General features: G+C 39.7%; 1 protein-coding gene across 1 annotated transcript in view; it reads right to left on the reverse strand.

Annotated features, from left to right (window-relative positions):
* The window catches only part of MEDAG (mesenteric estrogen dependent adipogenesis), a 76,134-nt gene that overhangs the window by 20,149 nt on the left and 43,252 nt on the right, over window positions 1-12,733 (reverse strand). Inside the window, exon 3 of the mRNA XM_053708469.1 lies at window positions 4,527-4,639. Coding sequence (XP_053564444.1) covers window positions 4,527-4,639 — 113 coding nt within the window. The remainder of the gene's footprint in view (window positions 1-4,526; window positions 4,640-12,733) is intronic.

Genomic DNA, 12,733 nt, shown 5'->3' on the forward strand with positions numbered 1-12,733 from the left:
TTTTCTCTGTGTGTTGTATTAATTTGTTTTGTAATTTTCCCTATGGTTCTTGCACCCAGACCTGTCTGGGGTTAACTGCTTGTGGCTCTGGGGACAGCACAGCTTCCTGTGAGTGCCAGTGGCACCCAGGGCTGAGCATGTTGCAGGGTCATGGGATGTGTACCCGGTCCGGAATGAGAGTGCAGTTCCCTTCCGTCTTTTGTATATGTCTAGGGTGGTTACATATTCCTGTGCACCCTTCCCTTGTTTTCAGTTTGTTTGGATTTGAAAGCTTGCATTGTGTGGCTGTTTTAGGGTCTCAGGTATTGGAGAGGACCTTGACGTGGTACCTGAGCTTGTCCCATTTGGCCAGATGCGGTGACTAACCTTTCCATTTTTGCTTTTAAATCTTAGCTGAGAGATTGTAAGTGAGTGCTGGGTTTTCTCTGTGTGTTGTATTAATTTGTTTTGTAATTTTCCCTATGGTTCTTGCACCCAGACCTGTCTGGGGTTAACTGCTTGTGGCTCTGGGGACAGCACAGCTTCCTGTGAGTGCCAGTGGCACCCAGGGCTGAGCATGTTGCAGGGTCATGGGATGTGTACCCGGTCCGGAATGAGAGTGCAGTTCCCTTCCGTCTTTTGTATATGTCTAGGGTGGTTACATATTCCTGTGCACCCTTCCCTTGTTTTCAGTTTGTTTGGATTTGAAAGCTTGCATTGTGTGGCTGTTTTAGGGTCTCAGGTATTGGAGAGGACCTTGACGTGGTACCTGAGCTTGTCCCATTTGGCCAGATGCGGTGACTAACCTTTCCATTTTTGCTTTTAAATCTTAGCTGAGAGCTTGTAAGTGAGTGCTGGGTTTTCTCAGTGTGTTGTATTAATTTGTTTTGTAATTTTCCCTATGGTTCTTGCACCCAGACCTGTCTGGGGTTAACTGCTTGTGGCTCTGGGGACAGCACAGCTTCCTGTGAGTGCCAGTGGCACCCAGGGCTGAGCATGTTGCAGGGTCATGGGATGTGTACCCGGTCCGGTATGAGAGTGCAGTTCCCTTCCGTCTTTTGTATATGTCTAGGGTGGTTACATATTCCTGTGCACCCTTCCCTTGTTTTCAGTTTGTTTGGATTTGAAAGCTTGCATTGTGTGGCTGTTTTAGGGTCTCAGGTATTGGAGAGGACCTTGACGTGGTACCTGAGCTTGTCCCATTTGGCCAGATGCGGTGACTAACCTTTCCATTTTTGCTTTTAAATCTTAGCTGAGAGATTGTAAGTGAGTGCTGGGTTTTCTCTGTGTGTTGTATTAATTTGTTTTGTAATTTTCCCTATGGTTCTTGCACCCAGACCTGTCTGGGGTTAACTGCTTGTGGCTCTGGGGACAGCACAGCTTCCTGTGAGTGCCAGTGGCACCCAGGGCTGAGCATGTTGCAGGGTCATGGGATGTGTACCCGGTCCGGAATGAGAGTGCAGTTCCCTTCCGTCTTTTGTATATGTCTAGGGTGGTTACATATTCCTGTGCACCCTTCCCTTGTTTTCAGTTTGTTTGGATTTGAAAGCTTGCATTGTGTGGCTGTTTTAGGGTCTCAGGTATTGGAGAGGACCTTGACGTGGTACCTGAGCTTGTCCCATTTGGCCAGATGCGGTGACTAACCTTTCCATTTTTGCTTTTAAATCTTAGCTGAGAGCTTGTAAGTGAGTGCTGGGTTTTCTCAGTGTGTTGTATTAATTTGTTTTGTAATTTTCCCTATGGTTCTTGCACCCAGACCTGTCTGGGGTTAACTGCTTGTGGCTCTGGGGACAGCACAGCTTCCTGTGAGTGCCAGTGGCACCCAGGGCTGAGCATGTTGCAGGGTCATGGGATGTGTACCCGGTCCGGTATGAGAGTGCAGTTCCCTTCCGTCTTTTGTATATGTCTAGGGTGGTTACATATTCCTGTGCACCCTTCCCTTGTTTTCAGTTTGTTTGGATTTGAAAGCTTGCATTGTGTGGCTGTTTTAGGGTCTCAGGTATTGGAGAGGACCTTGACGTGGTACATGAGCTTGTCCCATTTGGCCAGATGCGGTGACTAACCTTTCCATTTTTGCTTTTAAATCTTAGCTGAGAGCTTGTAAGTGAGTGCTGGGTTTTCTCTGTGTGTTATATATATATATATATATATATATATATATATATATATATATATATATATATATACACACACACACACACATATAACACACACACACATACATACATATAAACATACATACACGCGCACACACACAAAAAATACAAATTCACATTCATAGAGACATACATACACACACACACTGGGGCCTATCTATCAAGCTCCGAAAGGAGCTTGATGGCCCGTGTTTCTGGCGAGTCTTCAGATTCGCCAGAAACAGCAGTTATGAAGCAGCGGTTACAAAGACCGCTGCTCCATAACCCTGTCCGCCTTCTCTGAGCAGGCGGACAGGAATCGCAACAATTCAACCCGATCGAGTACGATCGGGTTGATTGACACCCCCTGCTGGCGGCCCATTGGCCGCGAGTCAGCAGGGGGCGGCATAGCACCAGCAGCTCTTGTGAACTGCTGGTGCAATGTTAAATGCGGAGAGCGTATTGCTTTCCGCATTCAGCAATGTCTTGCGGACCTGATCCGCACTGTCGGATCAGGTCCGCAAGACATTTCTTAAATATGCCTCAAAGTCTCATAAACACATACACACACACCCTTACAGTTACATACATACACACACTCACACTCGTGCTTTATGCACAGCACAGCAAACAATTATAAGCATAACATTCACAAACTCATACAGTTTTTCTCACACTCTTTCACACATAAAAACACTCAAACTCTCTAATACACATACAAACCTGACACATAGACACTCCCAGACCTGCAAAGACTCTGACAAACACACACTCACATACACTCAGACACACTCACATACACTCAGACACACTCACATACACTCAGACACACTCACATACACTCAGACACACTCACAAACAGACATACATACAAAAGTGTAAATTCTGCAGAAGAAAACAAAGTGTGTGGTTTTTTTAGTTACACAGTGCCCACGCATCTTGGAAAAGGGCAGGATTTTTGTACATAGGCCCTGCACGTAGAAAGGACAAATACTATGGGAATTTAAGGCTATCATGAGAACAAAGCTTACACATAGGTACAAAAGTCATGAACATGTGATTTCTAAACACATAGGTAAAGTACTGAACAGAATTCTGCAAGTAATTACTCTTCTGATTGGCTCACCATGTACTGCTGAGGAGCGGCAGTATATAAACCTCTTTCATTGGATTAAACACAATGTCTACCTAGGTCAGTACTGCAAACATTAGATTCTTTAACTAATTTGAGCATATCATTTTTGCAGTCAATTATTTTGGTAAAGAGTGTGGAGCTTTATTAACAGACTATAGTATCCCCCCCTGAGTTTCTGACTTTCTCCTAAGTACTGTGACTTGTCTAATCAGTATATTCTCCAGTTTCTTTTGTTCTTTCGTGCTCCTGGTGTAGCAGAGAATGTTTTTTGTGGCTTTTGAAATATGAGACTTTTCCAATTAGTTAAAACCCCTAGTTACCACATTATCTTCCAATGCTGTTCATTTCTCATTTTATCCTGAAATTCATAATCACTTAGGATTGTACAGTTTCCCAATACACATTTTCCAATCATCAATTTAAATAGCATTATTAGTTGTGACATTAAACCCTTATGATATAGCAATACTTATGGCCAATATAGTCAATTGTATTTGCAACTGTTTTCAATATTTAACATTTTGCAGCTATATATCTAGGAAGACCCTAGGCACCTTCAGCTAGAACTCACTCACTGTTTAGAATCCACATGCCACTCAGATTGGCTAATCTTCCCTCTCCCTGTGCAGGATCCAGCCTTTAGAACCAGTGTTCTGGCTGATCAGCCAATTCCTCAGATTAGCCAATCACATCACTTCTGGTGAAGTGGAATAAGCTGTGTGACTGTAAATTCAACCAATGCACATGCACGCCCCTGCGTCACCACATTCCAATCATATAAGTGCTTTGTTAATGAGGCATATTTATATACACTTCACTGTAATTCCCCCATCTTCACTATCTTTTTTTGCCTCCGCCAGAAGTGAAATGATTTGCTAATTTGAGGAATTGACTAATCTGTCAGAACACTGGTGAGTGGGAGTGTTTTAGCCACTCTGTAAATCCACGTTGAGTCTTCCTTTCTTACTTTAAAGGATATTCAATAGAAATTTGCATACAAAAAAGAAAAAAGAGAGACACACTCAACTATGAATAACCATGAGCTAAAAAACCTGCCTTGCTTATTCAAAAGGACAACACCACTCAAAAAGCATTGAACATAAAATTAATATAAATAATATTAATAGTACTAAAAAAGTGATTATTTTTGCAGAATGAAATAATCTATGCCAACTCTGTCTTTTGAAAGCATGAACAAATGTCCATTTCATTGCATGTACTTGGAAAAAATCTTTAAATATTCTACTACTTTCATCTATAATATGGATCACGCTTACCTGCATGCTATAGTTTTCCCCGAAGACTGAGGATATAACATTATTCATTCCACCTTCCACTTGTGCTCTCATTTTTGGATGACGGGTATTTACAATGAAAGCAAATGTTCTTTCTGAAAAATTAAACATATACTTAATAAAATCAAATTGCAAAAATATTTTTGGGAAAAAAGAAGAAAAATATACATTATAGTCCAAAAGGTTACTTTATATAATTAGAGCTGTTAATTGTTTAACTAACTACTCCAGAAGTGTCTATTTAATCCTTTAAGAACCAGGGTATTCTAAACATCAGGTTTTAATTGGGTAATTGACATGTTGTTAGGGTTTCCATATTGCCACTTTAAAAGAGGACCTTTATGAAAAATACATGTCAGTGGTTATTTAAAGAACCCATTTTAAAATGTTTTATTCTAAGAACATATGTATTTTTCATAGGTGACCCTACTTGCTATGTTATGCTTTAGTATTCTTGATAGGTACAGTGAGAATCTCACTAGTCTTAAGACCATTGGGATATTCATACAAACCATCTGGGCACATAAGAAAGACATGGAAGTCAGCAATAAAGAGTCAGATGGCCTCATCTTGAGTATTGTGTGCAGTTCTGGAGGTCATATCTCCAGAAGGTTATAAATACATATAGAATTAGTTCAAAGGAGGGCAACTAAAATGGTACATGGTCTAAAAAATAAAACTTACAATGATGGGCTTAATGATCTCAAAGTACAACTTAGAGGAGAGAAGGCAAAGAGCTAATATGATAAAACACTTTTTTGGAGGCTGTAAGCATTTTTCACAAAAACAAGGGGTCATGATCTCAAGTTGAAGGGTAGCAGGTTCAATAGTTATTTGCAGGAGCACTTCTTTACAGAAAGATAGTTGATTCATGGGGCTCCATTTGTCAAAGGCTGGGTGGACAAATCCACCTAAAGTTTTGTGGATAAGTTAAGTAGGTGCGGTGGTTACTTAACTAGAGTTTCAGGCTCACTCTGACCGAGACAGAAAAGTTGGGTCTGTGAAGCAGCCATCGCTGCTTGTTAAATGGAGCCCATGGAATACACTTCTATTAGGGATGGTAACAACAAAACTGTGGGGGACTTCAAGAATGCCTGGGATACACATAAGGATATCATACAAACTAATTAAGCTTACACTTTATTTAACATTCATGCTGTTGCATAGATACTTTTCCTTATAGACCTTTACTTATACTGAAAGTATAATTTAAGATTAACAGAACTTCCTCATTTTGATCTTTCATTTACTATAGTATTTTTAAATATGTGGCTTGATAGTGGCTCAGTGAACAGTGAGAGACAGAATAACAACAAAAATCCAGAAAATCGCATTTCAAAAAAGTTATAAATTGATTTGCATTTTAATGAGTGAAATAAGTATTTGACCCCTTTGCAAAACATGACTTAGTACTTGGTGGCAAAACCCTTGTTGGCAATTACAGAGGCCAGACGTTTCTTGTAGTTGGCCACCAGGTTTCCACACATCTCAGGAGAGATTTTGTCCCACTCTTCTTTGCAGATCCTCTCCAAGTCATTAAGGTTTTGAGGCTGACATTTGGCAACTTGAACCTTCAGCTCCCTCCACAGATTTTCTTTGGGATTAAGGTCTGGAGACTGGCTAGGCCACTCCAGGACCTTAATGTGCTTCTTCTTGAGCCACTCCTTAGTTTCCTTTGCTGTGTGTGTGTTTTGGGTCATTGTCATGCTGGAATACGCATCCAGGACCCATTTCCAATGCCTTGGCTGAGGGAAGGAGGTTATCACCCAAGCTTTGACGGTACATGGCCCTGTCCATCATCCCTTTAATGCTGTGAAGTTGTCCTGTCCCCTTAGCAGAACAACACCCCCAAAGCATAATGTTTCCACCTCCATATTTGATGGTGGGGATGTTGTTCTTGGGGTCATAGGCAGCATTCCTCCTCCTCCAAACACGGCGAGTTGAGTTGATGCCAAAGAGCTCGACACTTTCACCCAGTTTACCTCTGAATCATTCAGATGTTCATTGGCAAACTTCAGACGGGCCTGTACATGTGCTTTCTTGAGCAGGGGGACCTTGCTGATGCTGCAGGATTTCCATCCTTCACAGGGTAGTGTGTTACCAATTGTTTTCTTCGTGAGTATGGTCCCAACTCCCTTGAAATCATTGACAAGATCCTCCAGTGTAGTTCTGGGCTGATTCCTCACCATTCTCATGATCATTGAAACTCCACAAGGTGAGATCTTGCATGAAGCCCCAGACCGAGGGAGATTGACAGGTATTTTGTGTTTCTTCCATTTGCAAACAATCGCACAAACTGTTGTCACCTTCTCACGAAGCTGCTTGGCGATGGTCTTCTAGCCCATTTCAGCCTTGTGTAGGCCTACATTCTTGTCCCTTACTTCCTTGGACAGCTCTTTGGTCTTGGCCATGGTGGAGAGTTTGGAATCTGATTGATTGCTTCTGTGGACAGGTGTCTTTTATACATGTAGCAAGCTGAGATTAGGAGCACTCCCTTTAAGAGAGTGCTCCTAATCTCAGCTTGTTACCTGGGAGCCAGAAATCGTGCTGATTGATAGGGGATCAAATACTAATTTCACTCATTAAAATTCAAATCAATTTATAACTGATAATTTCTTTGTCAGTGGGCAAACGTACAAAATCAGCAGGGGATCAAATATATTTTTCCTCACTATATATATATATATATATATACACATATATACACATAGACCTTTACTAATACTGAAAGTATCATTTAAAATTAACAGAACTTCTTCATTTTGATCTTTCATTTTTACAATAGTATTTTTAAATAAGTGGCTTTTAATCTTTTTAATAGTGGCCCAAATTTTGTCTCTAGCATTAACTAATATTTTCGGCGACCCTAAATGGTCTCCATGTATTCATCATTCATATGGCTTAGTGGTAGTCAAGTGGTTAAATGAGCAAGTTCACTATTACAAGTTCACTGTTAACATTTTATTACAGTGAATGTTTAAGATTTAAGCACACCTCTGGATTTTCCTTTGCAAAATATGAAACCATTAAATGCTTGATAGTAAAATTTAGAAAATAATTAGTTGGGTTTTTTTCCAGCTGTGAAAACATTTTTTTTACATTTTGGGTGGTGGCTTTTTGCTATTTTGGGACATTTCTGCAAACTAACAATATTTTAAGAAAAATTTTTATGGGGCCGATTTATCAAGCGCCATATGGAGCTTGATGCCTCTTGTTTCCGGCGAGCATTCAGGCTCGCCGGAACAGAAGTTATGAAGCAGTGGTCTAAGGACCGCTGCTCCATAACTTGTCCGCCTGCTCTGAGGCTGCGGGCAGAAATCAACCAGATCAAATACGATCGGATTGATTGACACCCCCTGCTAGTGGCTAATCTGCAGGGGGCGGCATTGCACCAGCAGTTCACATTAATAAATATACCCTTATATGTCAAAGAATGCATTATATATGATTTATTCTGGTAAGTCAAACAAAACAACATTGAAAGCAAGGTTTAAATGTAATTAGGGCAAAAGTCCAACAACTGGGTCAACAAAGAGGGGAAAGATAGATCAAATAAAACATAATGTATCATCAAGCAGTGGCCTATACATAAAACTTGATATAACAGAAACGTAACTCAATAATAACACACAAACACAGAGATGGGTTTAGAACCCAAAGGTCAATATTATTGAACAGGCACAAGAACGTAAGGCAAAACTCTTTAAATATATGGATAGCAATTAGAAGTGGGGGCAATAAGGTCCTAAATTAACCCCTGTATAGATGGTCATAGTCCAGACCTGCTGACAGAGTGGAGCCGGCTACAACATCCTGAGCCCTGGACAACACATAGGAGATCTTCGGCCCACTTCATACCCAAAGTGAGGCACTCTGCTCATCTGTCTGCTGTCTATGAAAAACCCACACAATGCAAAAATGCTAATAAATCTATTAACCCCTAAACCGCCAAACTCTACAACGCAAATAACTAATCACTAAGCCCCCTAACCTAACACCCCCTAAATTAACCCATTACATATATAAAAATATAACTAAATTACAATTAAATCTATTAACCCCTAAACCGCCAAAGCCCACAACGCAAATAACTAATCACTAAGCCTCCTAACCTAACACCTCCTAAATTAACCCTATTACATAAATTAAAATAAAACTAAATTACAATTAAAATTGTAAATTAAGCAAAAATTACAGAAAATAAAAAAGCTAAAATTACAGAAAATAGAAAAGTCTAACATTACAGAAAATAAAAAACAAAATTATCAAAAATAAAAAAATTATACCTAATCGCTATGAAAATAAAAAAGCTCCCCCCAAAATAAAAACACCCCCTAATCTAATACTAAACAACCAATAGCCCTTAAAAGGGCCTTTTGTAGAGCAGTGTCATAAAGAAATCAGCTCTTTTACAAAAAAAATACTAAGTCCTCCCTCTAACAGTAAAACCCCCCCATCCACTAAACCCCCCAAAATTAAAGAACCTAACACTAAAAAAACTAAACTACCCATTGCCCCTAAAGGGGCATTTGTTTGGGCATTGCCCTTAAAAGTGCATTTAGCTCTTTTACTGCCCTTAAAAGGACAGTCAGCTCTTATAAGAAGGCCCATAACCCTAATCTAGAAAAAAGAAAACATTTTTTTTTTTTTTTTTTAAAGCCTAAATCTAACCACCAGGTTGGTACTCACGGTTCCAGGCGCTGAAGTCTTCTTCTAAGTGGCGAATGGTTCCTGAAGTCCTACGGTGAAGTCTTTTTCCAAGCGGGAACCTCTTCTTTCTTCATCCAAGCCAGAGCGGAGCGGAGATGAGTGCGGAGCAAGACTGGCGACTGCGGAGCCATGGAGCGTGGAGCATCCTCTTCGTACGATCTCTGCCGTACACTAAATAGTAAATTCAAGGTACACAATTAAATATGGTGTCCCTTGAATTCCTATTGGCTGATTTGATTCTTCAAATTCAAATCAGCCAATAAGATGAGAGCTATTGAAATCCTATTGGCTGTTTAAATCAGCCCATAGGATTTCAGTAGAACTCATCCTTTTAAGGCTTATTGGTAGTTTAGTATTAGATTAGGGGGTGTTTTTATTTTGTGGGGCTTTTTTATTTTCATAGGGATTAGGTATATTTTTTTAATTTTTTTTAATTGTAATTTAGTTTTATTTTAATATATGTAATGGGTAAATTTAGGGGGTGTTAGGTTAGGGGGCTTAGTGATTAGTTATTTGCGTTGTGGGGTTTGGCCGTTTAGGGGTAATAGATTTATTAGCATTATTGCGTTGTGTGGGTTTGGCGGATTAGGCGTTAATATTTTAATAGGTTTATTGCGTTGTGGGTTAATGGCGGATTAGGGGTTAATAGTTTTAATAGGTAGTTTGCAATGTTGGGGTTGGCGGATTTAGGGGTAAAAACCTTTATTAGATAGATTGCGATGTGGGTGATTAGCGGATTAGGGGTTAATAGTTTAATTAGGCATATTGCGCTGTAGGGGGGTTGTTGGCTTAGGGGTTAATATTTTTATTATTAGTTTCGATGTGGGTTTGATGGCGGATATAAGGGTTTTACGTGTTTGGTTTATTTTTGGTGGCATGTTAGACTTTTACGGGAGATTTTATTTCTAAAGTGCCGTAAATCACTGGCAACTACAGAAATTTGTATTTACGCTCATTTCTGGACATTGCTAGTTTATCCCACTTATGGAACTTTATGAACTGCTGGCACCGTATATGTAATACCCCGATGTGCGAGGTGAAATTACGGGCGGTGCAGGCTTTAGCAATTGCGCTAAAGCCTGTGCCGTATATGCAATCTCGCCCCCCTTTTCTAAAATGGCTTTTAAACTTAGGAAAACCTAGGTTAAAAAATAGTGACACCCATTACTTTCTGAAGATTAAAATTACACTTGTTTGAAAAAAAAAAAAATTAAATACTTTTTTGTTTTTTTCCTTTTTTGAGAAAAATGTATCTAAAGATACTATTTATGATGAAATATTTCTTTATTATTAGAAGCAAAGGAATTTGGGTAACAACATGAAAATAATTTCACAGATATCCAACAGAAGTTACAAAATGATGCAGTATTCAAAATCCCTTTTGCCTAGAATAAGCTCTAGCATCCCTCTGTATCCCATACATTAAAGTGTTACATAGAACTCCTCATGTCTTACATCTTGTATCATGATATCATACATGGTCTTTGCGATTTTCCTCTGCTTTTTTTTCCTTTTTTTTTTTTAAAAAAAAAACCATATTGCGAAATTGTATCAAGTCTCATAATTTTCTCCAGATATTCCTAATATTTCGTTCAGCCTCACTCAACCTCCAACTACCTCTCTACTCTGCCTTCTCCTGTATTATCCAGTAGAACCAAATTTTAATAAATTGGTCCCTGCACCTCTGACTAGATGTGGCTAAGTTTGACATAGTATATATATGCTCTATTTTATCCATCACTTCAGGCCAGGCTGGAGCCCCTACCTTCCAATGCCTGGCTATACAGATCCTAGTTGCAGTGCATAAAATCTTAATGAACGTGTTAATTACTTTATTGTATGGTTTGAGTCTGTAGTTTAGAAGAGCCTGCTCTACGGTCAGAGTGATTGAGTCTCCCAGTACTCTGCCCAAAAGTCTCTGTAACTGTTCCCATGTAACTCTTATCTCAGGGCACTCCCACCACATGTGTATGTATGTCCCACTAGCCCCACAACCTCTGTAGAATCTGGGGTGAGATACTACCTAAAGACAGTCTTAATACAGTTCTCTTTAAGGTCAGCGTTAATCAACCCCTTACTTGAGTAGAGTATAAATCACATGTATGTCTTGGAAGGTCTAGCCATGTGTCTATTTGTTTATTATCGTCGAGTGGTTCTGGGTTTAAGCTCCCTAAATAGCTAAGTAAAGTGTCAAGATCAAGTTCTTCACTCTGCTTGGGGTAGTACATACTCGTTCTAACGTCGTGAATGTCTCTGTGGGGGCCAAGGGTAACAGTATTTATGTATGGCAGAGGAAATCTGGAGGAAAAGGAACCATTGTAATTTAAGAGGTTGGATTCTATCTTTACGTTTGTATATGGTTTCCCTCCAGGAAGAGAGTCCTTTATTGAACCATGTCCCTACTTGTGCATGTAAGTCTGGGTGTAAGAGAAATGTAATTGGTTTGGTCCTAGAGTTTGCGTGAGCTAATTTCCCATTAAATGATTTCCAAACCCTAATTGTCTCACTAGTGGCGAGAGCTTTTTAGTTATGACTGTCAAATGCGTGGAGTTTGTGATATGAGTCTGATAATTTAATTCCCAAGTACGTAATTGACTTTGTGGCCCAGACAAATTCGAAGTCTCAATCAATTTTTTGGTAAGTGGCGGAAGATTTATAGGTAATGCCTCGCTCTTATCTAAATTAATCTTATAGCCCGAAACAAGTGAGAAGTCAGTGTAGTGCCTAGTACCACTGTAACAAAACATTAACAAACAATAAAAACAATTCCATAATTGAAACATAGAAACATGAACAGTGAATGAGATTTTAGCCCAAATCTTATCACTACACATTTATCAACATGTAGAACAGCAAACGTGCATTAAAAACTTTGGTACTAATTTGTAGACTTTGAGTGTAGGGAGAGCCTTTGTAAAGCATGGTCAGCCTACGATATCACCTTCCCTAAAAATAGAGTTTTTCCTTCGTGTAGAGTCCCAAAGTCTTATCTTCGTCTCTTTTAATCAACCCCTATTCGTCTAGTGTCCGGGAGACTCTCCAAATCCCATCATATATAAGAAGCCTCTGTTCCCATGGTGGAAACTACTCAATCAGTCAGCAGGAACGTCAGTTTAGAGGCTCTCATTCTAATAACAGATAAACCCACAAACATAAATAAGCTTATACTCCTCTGAAACATATCCTCCTAGGAGATGCAAAAAGAACCCCAATCTTCTTGCCCATCTACTCATTCAGTCAGGACATCAGGCTTTTTATTTCTTTTTGGAAATCTTTGCCCAGCTTAGTCTCTGCGGTAGAGAGCGAACTTTACTTTGATCCGTAACCCCTTTTTCAGCCTGGTCAGAGGGCAGCCGAGGAGCCTCCAGACCCAGGTGGCTACAAATATCAGGGATGTCCCGAACATCCTTTATGGTATATGTGATCCCCTTATGGATAATGATGAGTGCAAATGGAAAACATAAATTATGCTTACCTGA

The sequence above is a fragment of the Bombina bombina genome, chromosome 3 (assembly GCF_027579735.1).
Source record: "Bombina bombina isolate aBomBom1 chromosome 3, aBomBom1.pri, whole genome shotgun sequence".
NCBI classification, from domain to species: Eukaryota; Metazoa; Chordata; class Amphibia; order Anura; family Bombinatoridae; genus Bombina; species Bombina bombina.